We start from the raw sequence: 17,142 nt of genomic DNA, 5'->3' as shown, positions 1-17,142 counted from the left end.
TGATTGTTTCTTCACCTAAAAGTTCACTTTTCCTTTATTGAACTTTACATAATGGTACATAAAGTACCCTTCTGGGAATCCCTTGATTCCATGCTTTTAGCTCCCAGGAGTTTTTTGTCCTCCTCCTCTTTTTTTTTTTTTTTTTTTTGCGTGAGATGTCAGGTAATGTAAAAAAGAATAAAAGCCTCTGTGTCTACTTTAGAGGTGAATATATGTTAATGGTTATTGGTTAAAGCAAAAAGATAATTCTTTCTTTAAAAGTGCCTTTCAGGTTTTTTTTATACTGATGTGATATTTATTCCATCTTGCATAGTCATTTTATTTTTTAAATAATCATGGGAATGATTAGTAAGAGTGTAGTTTACATGTCTTTTCTACATTGGGAAAAATGTCTTTATTGACAGGTCATTTACCACAATGGATTAGGAAATTTTAACTATGATCTTATAATAAGAAATGTATTTTACATTGTAGACTTGTGCACAGAAAAATTACAAGTTTCATGAAAAACCTCTTATCCTTACTGTGTGTGTAAAGTTCTGTTCTATTCTGTTCTCCTTCCCCACTCTCTTCTCAATGCTGATCAGCTGGGACCCATAGTTTGGAAAATAACTGGTCTACAGCAAGTGGGAACGTAGAAGCAGTTAACAGAAACAAAGTAGCCTGTGAGAGCTCTGTGGATGATACAGAAAGACAAAATTCAACTTTTGCTCTTAAAGCACTTATAGTAAGTTGGTTGGGCAAGGTGTGTGCATGTGTGTCTATCTATATGATGACTATAATGTATTATCTGATTTCTGTAAACAAAACCCAGAGAGTATATAGTAAATGCCAAATATTTGTAAGTGCTACAGGAAAAGATTAGTGATGGCCTCATGAAAGAGGTGGGAGTTAAGTAGACACTTAAAGGATAGTTTTAAAATGTCTGTAGGTTGGAGGGAGGGTCAAGACATTCCAGTGATGATAAGTGTAGTCAGTGGCTTAGAATTGGGAGTGAAACAATATATTCAGGAAGAGTGAAAGTTGGATCTAGCTATAATGTAGAGTTCACGTTGGTCATGAGTGGAAGATTAAATTGATAAGGAGGGGCCAGATTATGAAGTGATTTAGACTTTATCTTGTAGGCAATGGGGGTCGAGGTATGTCTGTCGCTCTCTTTTTCTCTCTCTCAAAATCTATTTTGTCTGCTAATAATGTTTGCCACTCTATCTCTCTTTTTGTTACTATTTGCATGGTATATCGTTTTCCATCCTTTTACTTTCAAGCTGTTTGTGTCTTTGAATCTAAAGTGTATCTTCATAGATAGAATATGGTTGCAGCTTTCTTTATCCAGCCTGACTTTATCCAGTCTGCTTTTTGATCGCATGCATAGTTCGTTCACACTTATAGTGTGTGGTATGGTTGGAATTATCTGTCCCATATTGCTCTTTGTTTTCTATAGCTCTCATGTTGTTTTTTCTTATGTTCTCATTTACTGCCACCTTTTGTGTTAAATATTTTTTAGTGTATCACCTTGGTCTGGTGTTGATTTTTAACACTAAAAAATTATTTTCTTAGTGGTTGCTCTGAGGATTACAATTTGAATTTCAATTTATCATAGGTTGATACTGACTTTATTTTAGTAAAATATAGCACCTTTGCTCCATTTATAGCTTCATTTTCTCCCCGCTTTGTGTTATTGTTGTCATATGTATTACATCTATCCAACAATACACTGTTATTATTGCTTATGTCTTATGTCTTTTGATGAAATTAAGAGGAGAAAATGAAAACTATGTTTATGCAATCTTTTGTATTTCTCACTTATATTTTCTCCTTGTGGATTCAGGTTAACATCTAGTGTCATTTTCTTTCAGCTCGAGGGACTTGTTCTTTATAAGACAAGTCTTTTGCAACATGTCTGTAATGGATGGCAAGAATAAAATAATTAAAACAAGTCTTTTACTTTAGAGTATTCTTCTTTTTTTTTTAAATTTGAGGATGTCTTCATTCTTCCTTTCATGTTTGACGAATAGTTTTGCTGTAAATAGCATTCTTCATTGACATTTTTTTTTTTTGGTTCAGTTTCAGCACTTGGAAATTTTTTTTTTTCCTCATGATTAGTCAGGCATTAATTGTATTGTTTTTCCCACATATGTGATGAATCATTTCTCTGTTAACTACTCTCATGATTTTTTCTTTATAGCTTCAAACAGTTTGTGATGTGCCTAGATGTGGATGCCTATGTTTATCAGATTTGGGGTTCATTGAGCCTCATGGTTTGGTCGATTAGTGTTTTTCATCACACTTGGGAAGTTTTCAGTCATTATTTCTTCAAACATTTTTTCTCCTTTCTTTTTTTCCTCTTTTTCTGATACTGCCTTTACACATATATTGATTGGTATGTGGTATTTTATACCAGAGGTCTCTAAGGCTCTGTTCATTTTTCTGCAATCGTTTTTCCTCTTTGTCCTTTCTATTGGATAATTTCTAATTCTCTAATTTCAAGTTCACTGATTTTTTTAGTGACATCTCAAATATTCTCTTGAGTCCATAGCAAATCTTTCATTTTTGTTGTTACACTTTTCAACTCTAGTTAATTTTTATGTTTTAAAAGTTAGTATTTCTTTATTGAAATTCCCTATTTGTTGTGTAATTATCATCATGTTTTTCTTTTATTTTCCTGTAATTTAAAAAATATGGTTTCTTTTAATTCTTTGAACTTAATTATAATAGCTTTGTATTCTTTGTCTGCTGAATCTAACTGCTGTGTCCACCCAGGCTTAATTTCTATTGATTACCTTTTTTTTTTTTTAAATACCTGAGTATAGGTTAACTTTCCCATTATTGCTGTCTCACAATTTTTTTTTTTTTTTGAGACAGAGTCTCGCTCTGTTGCCCGGGCTAGAGTGAGTGCCGTGGCATCAGTCTAGCTCACAGCAACCTCAAACTCCTGGGCTTAAGCGATCCTACTGCCTCAGCCTCCCGAGTAGCTGGGACTACAGGCATGCGCCACCATGCCCGGCTAATTTTTTGTATATAAATATATTTTAGTTGTCCATATAATTTCTTTCTATTTTTAGTAGATACGGGGTCTCGCTCTTGCTCAGGCTAGTCTCGAACTCCTGACCTCGAGCGATCCACCCGCCTCGGCCTCCCAGAGTGCTAGGATTACAGGCGTGAGCCACCGCGCCCGGCCACAATTTTTTTTTTAATTGGACATTTTAGGTAATATATTGTAGCAGCTGTTTTTTTTTTTTTTTTTAAACCTTCTGAAAGTGGTTATTTTGGGGTTGGTTTTTTTGTATGTTTGTTTTGTTTTTGGTAACTTACATGGATGTGATCTGTAGAATCTTTCTCCCCAACAGAAGCCCTGGAATTCTATATTAAAATTTTAATTCTCATTTTCATTTTTTAACCTGACTTCATAGGGATTGACCCTTTGCATAGCTTAGTGATCAGCCAGTTATTGCTGAGAGATTGTTGTTTAACATCTTGAGTTTATAAGACTTCCATCATTTTTTTCGATGATTCCGTATATGGATTGGGGAGTACATTGAAAAATCAGGCAGTTTTTCAAGTTGGCCTCAGCTTTTGCTTTCTCTGAGGCCCTCTTGGGCCTCCACTGCATGTGTGCACAGCCTGTCAGTCAGCCAGAGCTGTGTGGGGAGCTTATGTAGACCCTCTGTGTCTCTCTCATTTTTAGGATCTCCCTATTAAATTTCTGGCTGTCCTGCCAGACTGTCGTTTTCCCCAGCTGGGACTGCCGTCTCGATGTAGCAGAGCTATGGGCTTTTCTCTTTTGTTTCCTATCAAATTTGCTATTTTTATTGCCAGTGGCATTGGGCATGGGTTTTTGCATTGCTCTCTGTCCTAAATGATGGTAGCACCTCTAGAAGCAAAATTCTGTGCCTTCATAAAGCTATCTCACTGACTGAATTGGGTGGTAGGAGGGGGATGGTAGGATCTCCTGGCAAGAGGCCACTTTCCTCCACTGTCCTAACTGTAATATCTAGCACCTTTTCATGAATAAATGCTTCTCAATTTGTTCTTTCCATTAATTGATTTCCAGAGCCCTGAAATGGTTGTTTTCTACAGTGTAGTTCAGTTATAGGTATTTTGGAGGAATGGATTTGCTCATCTCTTCATTCCACTATAGCTGGAAGTCTCTCCTCTTTTTAAACTTTCCTAACTCCTTACTACCTTGTGCCCCCTGCACCCACTTTAATTCAATCAAATCATAGGTTTTTTTTCCCCGCTGTTCTACTAAAACCATTCTTGCAAGAGTCACCTACATCCTGCATTTGCCGTATCAGTTGTCATTTTTCTGTTTTTATTTTAGTCTCTCAACAGCTTTTGACATAAATGTTCACTCTTTCTGAAAACTTTTTTTTTTTTTAACTTGGCTTCTAAGATAACCTTCTCTCTTATTTTTCTTCCTGCTTCATTAACTACTCTACTGTATTCACTTTTTAAAATTTCATGCATATTTTTTTCCTGTATGAACTTCTTCCCTAGACGATACCATCAGGTCCGCTTGCTTTAAATCCCCTTCATTCAGATGACCCCCAAATGCGTTTTTTCCAGTCCTAGCTTCTACCCTGAACCTTATGTGGATGTCTAATAAAGACTTCAAACTTAGTAGATAGAAAACAGAACTCTTAATCTATTAATACTTTCTCTTTCAAATTTATTCTCTTCAACTTTTATTTTTATTTATTTATTTTTTAAATTGCAGAATATTATGGGGGTACAGACACTTTGGTTACATATATTGCCTCTGCACCACCCAAGTCAGAGCTACAAGTATGCCCATCCCCTAGACACCATACCGCACCCATTAGGTGCGAATTTACCCATCTCCTCTTCCCACTTCCCACCTGCTGGACACCTGATGAATGTTACTTCCATATGTGCACATAAGTGTTGATCAGTTAGTACCAATTTAATGGCACATGTAGTGCTTGTTTTTCCATTTTTGTGATACTTCACTTTGAAGAATGGATTCCAGCTCCATTCAGGATAATACGAGAGGTGTTATTTCACCATTGTTTTTTATGGCTGAGTAGAACTCCATGGTATACATATACCACATTTTATGAATCTACTCATGTATTGATGGGCACTTGGGTTGTTTCCACATCTTTGCAATTTTTAGAATGCTCTTTTGAAAGGTAACTTTCAACTCTCATGAAACTTAGTCAATAGAGGAGAAGGAAGAATAAATAAATAATATATTTTCACATAGAGTCAGAGGACAGAACATAATAGAGAGAAGGGGCTATGCTTCAGGTAGGAAAGTCAGAGAAGACATCATGAAGGAGGTAAGATATGAACACAAACCTGAATGATATGAAGGTGAGAACCATGTGAACATCTTCAGAATCATCAAAAAAAAATGATGGAAGTCTTATAAACTCAAGATGTTAAACAACAATCTCTCAGCAATAATTGGCTGATCACTAAGCTATGCAAAGGGTCAATCCCTATGAAGTCAGGTTAAAAAATGAAAATGAGAATTAAAATTTTAATATAGAATTCCAGGGCTTCTGTTGGGGAGAAAGATTCTACAGATCACATCTATGTAAGTTACCAAAAACAAAACAAACATACAAAAAAACCAACCCCAAAATAACCACTTTCAGAAGGTTTAAAAAAAAAAAAACACACACACAGCTGCTACAATATATTACCTAATTCTGATTATACCACTTTCCTGGTCCAAACCTCCATTGACTTCCCTTTACATTTAGCGTGAAATTCAGTTTCTTACCGTGATTGATGAGGGTTCATATGATATTGCCCCTGCCTACCTCTTTGAACTTAGCTACTGTCTCTCTCCCCTTACTCAGAATGATGCACCCACATTATTATTCTGGCCATTTCTTGAATATGCCAAGCCCACCTCTAGGTTTTTATATTTGCTATTCTCTGTAACCACAGTGCTCTTCCCTTAGATGTTCACATGGTTCTCACCTTCATATCATTCAGGTTTGTGTTCATATCTTACCTCCTTCATGATGTCTTCTCTGACTTTCCTACCTGAAGCATAGCCCCTTCTCTCTATTATGTTCTGTCCTCTGACTCTATGTGAAAATATATTATTTATTTATTCTTCCTTCTCCTCTATTGACTCAGTTTCATGAGAGTAAGAACTTTGTTAGTCTTAGTCATTGCCATATCCTTAACACTGAACAGTGTGTGGCACAAAATAAGTATACTATTAATATATTTATGGAATAACATTGTTTTCTATAGAGTTAGCATGTTATTAGTCCACTAATAAAGAATGACTCAATAAAAATGGCTAGTTTGGGATAGTTGTATACTTAAGGCATCTCAAGCATGAAACTTTGTCTAACATTGGCTTGATTAATACTTATAAAATTGTTCTATGAAATTTATATTTTGGGTCTTTTAGGGAATTTTAAAGTGAGGAAATGTAAGCTTCCTTTCTAAAGTAATAAAATATGAACAGAAGAGTAAATACAAATGAGTTTTTAGGTCCTTGTACTTGCTTCACTTATGCATTCCTTTTGATCAAAGGAATCTTACACAACTTTTATCTGGGAATTTAATGGGACTCTGTTACCTTGGTTAATGAGTCTGGAAAAATAGATAACTTATTTTAACATAGTTGGCTATGTTAAAAAGTGTCAATCTTATAATAGCTATGTATCATGAGAGGAATGAGTCTTGGCTTACTAGCAGTTCTCCTGCAAAGGTAGCTACTTAAATGTGAATTGGCAAGGTTTGGAAATACTTGCAGAAATAGCTGCAATCTGGAATGGAATTGGACGAAGTTTTGAAATTGATAAAATTTTCCGTGTCTTTCTCTCTGCAGAGTCAGACATCAGTACATCAGTTATTTTTGTTAAGGCAATTATACTGTCTGACTTTCTTTCTGTTTATTGCTTCATTTATTAGCATTTTGTAACAAATAATGGAATGAAAGATTGATGCCTTATAAAATGATTTTACATATCACTGTATATATAAGCCCAGCTGTGAAAGTTAGTTTAAAGGAATAGTCACTTATTTCTGTTTTCATCTTCTAAGAACTGGAGGCCACCCTGCTGTAGTATAGTTTTGTTTATCTACTTCCTTGGCCCCTATGCATTCCCCCTCCTTTTTGGCCTCTTTTCTAACCATAACACCATTTCCTTTCCAGATTCCCAGGTATACACTTCATATTTTGTAGCTCTTCTAAATCATCACTTTAACTAAAACTTTATTTTCTGACCACCTAGCTGATATTTTGGTATTCTTTCTGTGTTATAATTTTATTAACTGAATTTTTGGCAGCCAAGTATATTGTTGAAATATATACTCTTTGTTAATATACAGTCTATTTAAATTTACTACTGCAAAGTCTATGGTGTTAAGAAATCATCGTATTATTTAGTGGGTTTTTTTTCCCATGAAGAATGGACATAATTGAAACTTACCAAAGGGAAAATTATTTGTGTGGTCTACACATCTATCAGGATTGTACAGTTTCTAGTATGCTGTATTGTAACTCTTTCTAAAACTTAGTAACTAAGCCCTTTCCGTGGAATTAATGCTGTTTTTTTGCCATTGCATATGAGAAAACAATAGGGTTAAAGAGCTTTCTTTAACTCCAAATTGATTTGTTTGGTGAGAAGTTTGATTTTTTTTTTTATTACAGTTGTGAAAACCTATACGAGTAACAGTCATTTCAGATCTCTTACCTACTATGTTCCAGTGCTTTTTAAGCTCTTTGTGGTAAAGTACCAGTTTTAACAATTTCCAGTTCATCAAAGACTATTATTTTTGTGAAATATAATGCAAATGAAATCGTTAGAAAAGTGAAGTTAAAAAAAACCCAATTCTTACCATATTCATTGATAAAAATTTATTTTGTCAAATTACTATAAAAGATTCTAAACACTCTCAATTTCTGTATTTATCTTATTGCAGAGCAATAACAACAAATAGTTCATGACCTAGTAACAAGTAGCTTACAGATCAGTACCAGTTGACAAATCATACTTTTTAGTAGCATATCTGTAGCCTGCTGTTTGTAGTGTTTCAAAAGCATGTTGGTCAATATGATGAATAGCTTTTATCCTTTAAAAAATATTTTCATGTGTTTCCTTTTCAGAACCGAGAGCTCCAGATCATGAGAAAGCTAGATCACTGTAACATAGTCCGATTGCGTTATTTCTTCTACTCCAGCGGTGAGAAGGTAGGTTTGACAGAATGTATGTAATGAATATTGTGACAAAATTGTTGTTTTTGTAGAAATTAATCTCCCCCTCCGTCGTGAGACAGTTTTGCTAGTTGAATGGAGGATTTCCAAAGCACAGGCCCAATGATTCTGAGCCCAAGACAGGGTCATTGTATGTCATCAGTTATATCTGGAAAATGTTAATAATGAGAGGATGAAGAGATTGAATTTTTAAGAATTTTCTTCTTTTTAAAATACATGTCTTCAATTCTCAAGCAAATTTATATATTTTATTAAGACTTCTATGTTCACTATGTGTTTATGGAGCCCTGTGATAGTTAACCTATTTAAGGGAGAAAAATTACGTCATTTTGTTAAGTTAATTAGAGAGGAAAGGAAGCAGGAGGACTTTGGTAGAACTAGAATGAGGGTTAAACATGGGAAAGCAAGTTTAATCTATCCTTGGCTAGAGAAAAAGTTAGAAAGATACAGTATTACAGAGCTTATTATAATTGGTGACTTTCTGATCACAATGAATTCTGTGAACGCAAATGATAATTTAAGAAGATTCTGTCCTGTGAATCCCTGCCCCCCCCCCATCTTTTTCTTTAGAAGATGCAATAATTAACAGTTGGAAGCAAAGAAAACCAGTTTCTTCTGCTTTACCATGGTCTTTTTCTTTCTGCCTGTCACTGTCCCCTCTTTCCATAGTCAGTCTTTCCTTACATTTTTCTTTCCTTCATTGGTTTGGGATAAAGAGGGCAGATAACAAACCACTTGATTTTTTTTTTTTTTTGGCTAAATAAATGTTAACACTGGGTAAGTTCTTTTGGTATTTTGAACTTCAGATTTTGTGCATATAATATATAATGTTCTTAGATCCATAATGCCTCTTGATTTCTAGTCCAGTATTCTTGTTATTTCATATAACTCTTTTCTAATATAATAATTTTAAATCATTTTTCATTAAGCTTTATTTAGATTTTCTCCTTTAAAGTTTTTTTCTTTTCATGACAGAGCCGTAATATGGGAGGATACCTAGTATTAAGCCAGGATTGTGTATACATGCCCACACATATTGTGTATATACCCGTGTGTCATAGCTAATGTGTTTTAACAGTCAGAGTTAGCAAATTGGCCCTTTATTGATACTTGTTTTCAGGGTTTTTTTTTTAATTTTCAGTGATGCCTCTGCTTTATTAGGGATTGTAAACCTCATAAGTATTCGAACTCTTTTATTTCTAAACCCAATTACTTCGTTCATGCTACTTTTTTTTTTTTTTTAACCTACCAAACTGCCTATTTTTATCTTTAATCTTACCTTTTTGGCATGTCTTTACTTTTTCCTGTCCCTTCCTAAATAAAATTATGCAACATCTGTTGCGTTCATAGCACTCTTATAATGGAATTTTGCATCTTGATGGTTTGTTTGTTATGAGATGCTAGGTCTCATGATATCCCTGGTTCAGAATTATTTGTTCCATGAACCACTAGATTTCATATAGATTCATTTGTGCAAGAGCCTCCTTACAAAGTCCCTAAACGTTTTCTCTTGATTACTTGTTTTAATTTATGTAGCATTCCCTATAAACCAGGCACTGTTTTAATGCTTTACAAATGTTAACTAATTTAACTCTTTCAAAGTTAAAGAGCAGAAAGGGAAGAATGTCACACCTTTTGAATGCAAAGTACCTGATGTCTTACCTATATGGTTTTGGTTTGATGGGAAGTACCCAACATAGTCAGCCCTTACCTGACTTAATCCTGTTTTTGGGGGGTAACAAGTGACTGGCTGTTATCATCTGTGTGCCCTAGAGTATAATTTCCTCCCTGCTGCTGCTCTTAGCTTCGTATTTATCTTAAATGTTCTTACAGATAAAGAGCAACCAGAAGTCATTAACAGAGGTTTAACTAAAAGGAGAATGAACCTCTGGCTATGGTAAAAAGAAATATACTTGCTAATATTTTATTTATCTCATAACTTTCTCTTGAGCATCACAAATTTTCCAAAGGACACCTACTAATTTTTGGGTAGCTTCATTAAAAACAAAGTAAAAAGAAAGAAGAAAGAAAGGGAGGGAGGGAGGAAGGAAGGAAAGAGGGAAGGAGTGTATTGTTGAAAATAATGGTCCTTCTTTGTCAAAAAAAGGAAAGTTTTCTAAAGATATGCAGAAATATAGCGGTTCAAGACTTCCCATAATCTTCTAGCCACCAAACAGATAATTTCTTACTGCTCTACTCATGATCTTCAGTTCTTCTGAATTGTTCTGGTGGGACTAACATCATTCAGGAGACCAAGTATTAAACTATTAATAATTCTTCTTGTAGGAGAAGATGGGTTCTGCTCTAAGGATGAAAGCTCAGATTAGTTATTCTCAGTTCTGACACTCTAGATATAGATTACTGAAGAGTATCCACTGCTGTTTAGAAAGAGATCTAAATGTCTATAAAATTCTTACAAATTCTTAACACATTAACTGCCATGTGAATTGCATTTAACTCATACTAATTTTGAGCCTGGGGCCTTGTGAAGCATATGTAACTCACGTCTCTTCACCTTGGGAACCACGAGAACTATATTTCAAGTTGCCTATAACTCACAGAAAACAATAAAAAAATAACAAATTTTTCATTAAATTAGAAAGAATCATTTTGTTTTTGAAGTTTTTATTCTGTTTTTGTAATAAAACACTGTGGCCCCAAGGAAAAATTTTTTTTCTAGTATGGCAGTCAATGTGTTAAAGATGATTTATCTCTGAATGTGACAGTCCTACATTTGGTAGGCATTTTTCTAGTGGAAGCATTATGTATTGCTTATGTGTATATACAAGAAGAGTTTTGGAGGAGGAAATAATAAATTAATAGCTTGACATGCAGGTATAGATGCCCAGCAGACAGGCACATGTATGACTTCATGGAGAGAGGGGCTGTAAGTGGAGAGATGACATTGACAAGGTGGGACAGGGAGGGTATGTAGCCAATGTGAGCTTTTGGGGAGGAAGGAGATATTGGGTGTTGTCTGAGACCAGTAGTTTGACAGTATTTATTGCCTTTTGTGCCTAGAATTTGTTGAGGGGTGAGAGCAGTCTTCATTTGAGAGAACTACATGGAAACCAGTGCCTTTGGGTGAGATCCAGGTTTTGTCTAGGGCAAGGCAGTAAGAAGAACCCTTCATTGAGGTTATCTGGAAGTTTCTTTTTCAAGTTTCAGAGAGCACAGGGAAAGCTTTGGGAAGGGAGATCAGTGATAAGAACATGAGCCTAAAGGAAGCTGGAGGAGGCAATTAGAGGAATGAGTTGAAGGCACTGTGAAGATGAGAAAGAATACGAATTCAGTGTTTCAGGATTCGAGAGATGAAAGGCTTGGTCAAGTTCCAGGATAGATGAGTTCAAATGTATTAATATTTGGGAATTTTTTGTAAGTCCTCCCATTCTCTGACTCTCTTTCCTTGTCTATCATTTTTTATCAATCTCTTTAGCCCTTTTCTCTCCTTTCTCTTCAGTCTCTGTTTCCCTTTCTGGATTTCTACCCTTCACTCTATGCTCTGGGTCTCTGGGTTTTTGTCCCTTTCTCTTGGTCTGTGTCAACCCCCCTTTTCAGATTTCTTTTCTTTATTTGTAATACTCTCTCCTTCTCCCCCACCATGCCCCCACCACCCCCAGCTCTCCTCTTTCTTCTCTATTTCATCTCTATGGGTCTCCATCAACCTCTTTCTCTGGGTTTCTGTACCTCTCTTTCATTGGGATTTTACCCATCCCATTTTCTTTTGGGGGTCTGTGATCCTTTCTAAATCTTTGTATGAATTCCCATCTATATTGAGTCTTCCTCATTCTCCTTCTTAGTGTCTCTTCTCTCTGGTCATCTAATACTCCCTTTTTGGAAAATGTTAAGGTGAAAAATAAACTGTTCACTATTACTGTCCAGACCTTTGACTTCAGTTCTACATATCTTCTAATTCCATATGTATATGTTACATAGGCATATGCATAATTATTTATAACCTTACTAAATATTTAAGATCTCAAAAAAAACTTTTCCATATTACCTGATAGTATGTATAGGTATTCGTTATATAATATTCTGTTGTTGTTATAGTACATAGTAGTATGCTTACCTGTTCCCTCATTGTTACTTTTAGGTTTAGAATTGTTGCTCAGCTACCTCACGGCCTTGCCATAATTTTTGTCTGTGAGCCCTTTTCAGCTCTGGGAGAAGTTAAAGTATGATTTCTATAATACCAGGCAGGTATTTTCACTGACCACAGTTTGACTGAATGATATGTTTATTTTGGTAAACTTCTTTTTATTGTATTCTACTCTGTCATTTTAAAAGACTTTTTCTTCAGGGATTATACATAATCAGCTTTTAGCCTATAACTGGGGAGAGGGGTAGCCAGTGTAAAAAAGAGGGATTAAATCAGGATAGATGTGAATTAACTAGTCTTAGTCTTCTAGTTGGAATTATTAGTGTTTGCTGTAGTAACTGGAACATCATGTACTCAATTAATGTACTCTAGGTTACCCAACAGATTTTAGTAACCCTGATTTAGAGTAAGTAGTAGTCCTCACCCACCGTTAGAGAAAAATGGGATACTTGATTGTTTTGAAACTCTGGACTTAAAATTTTGTGAATTCCAAGTATTCTATAGTATAGTGTTTTTTTCAATATTTTTCAATATTTGGCAATAAGAAACTTTCTTCCCCCCAAATGAAATTTTATGAAGAACTCTGATATAACAGATAAAAAGCAAATTTACTCTAGTTGAAGCCAAGGTTTGGGATCAGCTGACTTCACCTTTTCTGAGTTTCAGCTCATCTCTACAGAACCCCAGGACTCTGAAGGGCATAGGATAAAAACCATGTGGTATCTTTATAGGATCCTTGAGTTGTATTTAAATCAATTTAGTTTTCTTTAAGAAAAACTTATATAAGTAACCTGACATGTAAAAAGTATTTTTTCTTGTTGTTCATAGATTACTTGAATAATAAAGAGGAAAACTTTCCCTTCTACTTGTGTGAGAGACTGTTGAAACAGCAAAGATGACAAGCTGATTTCTTTTCTCATGCCACCTTTGTTCTATTGATAATAACTGTGTGGAGGGCTGTATGCAGAAGGGGAGGATTGTACTACTGCTTCTGGAATCAGGAAAAAGAATGCTATGCTTGATTATGCCTTTCTACCACTAGCTCTGGAGTGGACAGGGTAGGGGTGACATATATGCCAAGAATCCATTCTGAAAAGTAAAGATCACCAGCTTTGTAGCTAGAAATATTTGGGTTTGCATTCCATTTCTGCCACTTGATAGCAGTATGACTTTGATACACTTTGATAATTTTGGTATGTAGTTTGTTTTAAAGTATGAGGTAGAGAAAACTTGCCTTAATTATTGTTGTATAGTCAGTGCCTACCACCCTTTCCAATTCCCTCACTCAACCTCCCATAGTCCCTTTACTGTTCGTACTGTATTATTCTCATCTCTAGCCAGCCAGGCATACCCATCAGAGAAAAGACAGCTATTTTGAAATTTTTTTGCCAGTTGGAATTCCCCAACCCAGTTCTGAGGAGAATCAGGGGCTACCATGATGCTGTGTTGAATGTTTTATTACTGGGTTCTCTGATATGCTACTTTGCATCTCATTAAATTTTTAGAATTATTTAAAACAGTAGCCTCAAGGAATTTTGTTTCTTTGACCTCCGAAGTGATCTGGTCGTAAGAGCATCATAGTAGTATTTGTCTTCCAAAGGTAGGATGAAGTTATCCCAGCTATTGTTGAGTTGTTGTTAGTTGTGATCAAGATTTTGTCCTTTAAATTTCTTATTCAGTGTGTCGTTTTAATGTGGAATACATACAGGAGTAATTATCAGTGATTAGAAAGTAATTTGTTAATAAAAGTGATAACTAGGAATACCGAACCATTGAGAGAAATACACCCTAAATTATACATCATATAATTTTTTGGAGGTTTCTAAGTAAGATCCACTTTGTATAATAGCAGATTCCTTTCAAAGGACTTGTGGCAGTGATTTCTTAGCCAATTTTTTGGAAGCCTAGTAACAAACAGCTCTTTGAAGTTCATAGTATCTCATGTTAGTGGACTAAATTGTTTTCAGCTTCTGCATCTGAAATGATACTCTGTGTGTTGTATTTCTGAATTTAGCTTTTAAAGTTTACAGTTAATCTATACGTATTCTGGCATTCTATCTGACAAACAAACAGAGAGAGATTCCATTAAAAAAAAGTCAGACCTGAGATATTTCAGAAAATTACAAGTGTTAGAAATGCTGAATCCTGGTTTATCTTTCTTCTTAAAATATTAGTATCTGCAGCCTTATAGATTATCTTCTGCTGGAATCTCCAAACAAAACTGTATTTTGGGAATGTGAAAATATTACTGTTTTCTCTGTATATGGTATTCCTAGGGATGAGTGCTCTCCTCCCTTCAGTATTATTCTTGTGCATATTTAATTTACATTAGAACATTTGTAAATTTAAGAAGAATATTTATTTGAGCCCCATGTTTCTCATAGCTTAGTAAATTAGAGCATTCAACCTATAGCAGACATGGTTTTGTTAATCTTCCTTTGATGCATTTTGCTTGTTATTATCATGAATAAAATATGCTACCCAAAAAGGGATATGAGTACTTCAAATGAGGCCTGAACTGTACAAAGTAGAGTGGAATTATCTTTATTGATCTGAACACAATACTTCTGTAGTCTAATGTGACAGTATGTCTTTCATTAACTGCATCTCGATGTTGATTCCTTTTGAGTTCTGCTCAGTTATACCCATCACCTAATTCCCAGAGGAATTACTGTCAAGTCTGATCTTGATTCTTTCTGATTTGTCATTCCACATAATAAATTGATACTTTGATTTTAATTATAGGTCTTTGTATTTATCTTTGTTAAATTTCATACTGTGGGATTTGGTCTATCATTCCAGCCTATTAGAGTTCTTTCATTCTTATTCAGTCTTCCATTTTAAGTCATTCTTTCTAGGTTTATGTCAATCTTAGATGACTGTGCTAAAATCATAGATTGTAAACTGACTGCCAGATCCATCCCCTCGTGTGCTTTATTTGGCTATCATATTCTGTTAATTATTTTTTTTTCTAACTAGAATGCTTTTGGTTAAGTCTTACACTGTCTGATTTACCAATCATTGCCCCTGACTGCATTACATAATTTGGCTACACATCTTTACATTGGTTGCTTAGCTGTTGAAAGCATTTGCTTTTGCAATTCCTAATAAATGAAAGCACTTATAAAAATACTGATTGGGACAAGGGAAGGATAGGCTTATAGTCTTAAAACGCGATGCCTCTGTTCAACTTGACATTCATCTTTTAATCATTATATTCTTAACTTTTAATATGACTGCTTAGCAGATAAATTGTAATCCATCACTACACACATCTCCAAGTTCATAAATATATCATGATTAACTTTGTCAAATGGTTTATTAAAATAAAAAAAGAATAACTTTGACATCTGTGTTAATGACCTTTCTAATATCTCAGACTCACCATTTTTTTGAATTCTACTTATACTGCAATCCCCTCCATTACAGTTCAGCATTCTGTTTATTTATTCTATTAGACCTCAGCTTCACTTGGAACTGATTCCTCTCTGAATATTGATCTCTGAAATTTTTTCTCTTTGCCTTCAGCATTACTCATGCTACCCTTAGTTTTACATATGACCTTATCTTTTATTTTACAAAAAGTAGGATCATCAGACAAGCACTCATTCAGCTTACATTTCTTTCCTTTTTCCTAATACCTAATCATATATTTTAGATTTAAAGAAAAAATATGGTATCATTCTTTTAAAGATGAAAATAGCTACAATTTGAGTTTTTATTATGTGTCCGGTAATGTGTCCAAGAGCTTTATATGGATTATATTTTATAATCTTATGACACTCCTTTAAAGTCAATACTATGATTAGCCCTATATTATAGATTAGGAAACTGATGCTTAGAGATATAATTTGCTCATGGTCACATAGCTCCTAGTAACAGAGTTGGGATTACTATGTAGTTTTGTGTGACTCATACTAACCTTACCTCTTAATTACTACACTGTATAGCTTCATTGTGTTGTTTCCTTCTTCTTCCCATGTTCTTGAATCTTGCTTTATCAGTTATCCCTTTTGTTTCCTTTCTTACAACTTTGTTCTCTCCTTATCTCCTTAACCTACAAATAAATTTGGAACTCTTTTGGCCAGTAAAAAATACAAACAAAAAGCACAGCAACGATTTTTGTTTACCAGGCGTGGTGGCTCATGCCTGTAATCCCAGCACTTTGGGAGGCGGAGACAGGAGGATCCCTTAAGGCCAGGAGTTGGAGACCAGCCTGGGCAACATAGTGAGACCCTGTCTCTAAAAAAATCAAAACCAATTTTTCTTTGACTTTGCCTCCCCTTGAGTTACCAACTCCCAGCTCTCTCCTTACTTTTATCACCAGAGACTTTGTAAAAAGAAACTAAATTAACTGTGTTCTGTTGCTCACCTACCATCTGCTCACTCTTGAACCCAGTACACCTTGGTTGCAACTGGTACCATGGTCTGAAACTGCTTTTTCCAAGACCGTCACTGAAACAAAATATACTAGATCCAATAACCTCTTTTCAGTCCTTATCCCTTCTGCCTTTGAAACACTTTGCAGTTCCACATCTCATCCTTATTGAAATTTCAGCTTTGAATCTCTTCATGCTACTCTTCACTTGCTTTCTGTGTCTGTTAGTTCTTTCTTCATGTTTGCAAAATCTCCTAATGTCATCTACTTCTTAAGTTCAGTGCTTTTCAGGATTCCATACTCAGTCCTTTCCTTACTCTCCTACTCTGCACACCCTTTTTAGGTTAGCAAGTCTGTTCTCATGGCTTCAGCTAATTTATAGCTGTACTCCACTCTTGTTTCCTAAGTTTGCCTTGACCTGTGTTTGCAACCACCTGTGGAACATAGCTG

General features: G+C 35.0%; 1 protein-coding gene across 3 annotated transcripts in view; it reads left to right on the top strand.

Annotated features, from left to right (window-relative positions):
- Positions 1 to 17,142, top strand: part of GSK3B (glycogen synthase kinase 3 beta) — a 198,689-nt gene that overhangs the window by 80,442 nt on the left and 101,105 nt on the right. For all 3 annotated transcript variants that reach the window (XM_069475102.1, XM_069475101.1, XM_069475100.1), the window contains exon 3: positions 8,105 to 8,188. In XM_069475102.1, coding sequence (XP_069331203.1) covers positions 8,105 to 8,188 — 84 coding nt within the window. The remainder of the gene's footprint in view (positions 1 to 8,104; positions 8,189 to 17,142) is intronic.

The sequence above is a fragment of the Eulemur rufifrons genome, chromosome 7 (assembly GCF_041146395.1).
Source record: "Eulemur rufifrons isolate Redbay chromosome 7, OSU_ERuf_1, whole genome shotgun sequence".
Classification (NCBI taxonomy): domain Eukaryota; kingdom Metazoa; phylum Chordata; class Mammalia; order Primates; family Lemuridae; genus Eulemur; species Eulemur rufifrons.
Note: the sequence above shows the minus strand (reverse complement) of the source record. Positions and strands in the feature narration are given on the sequence as shown.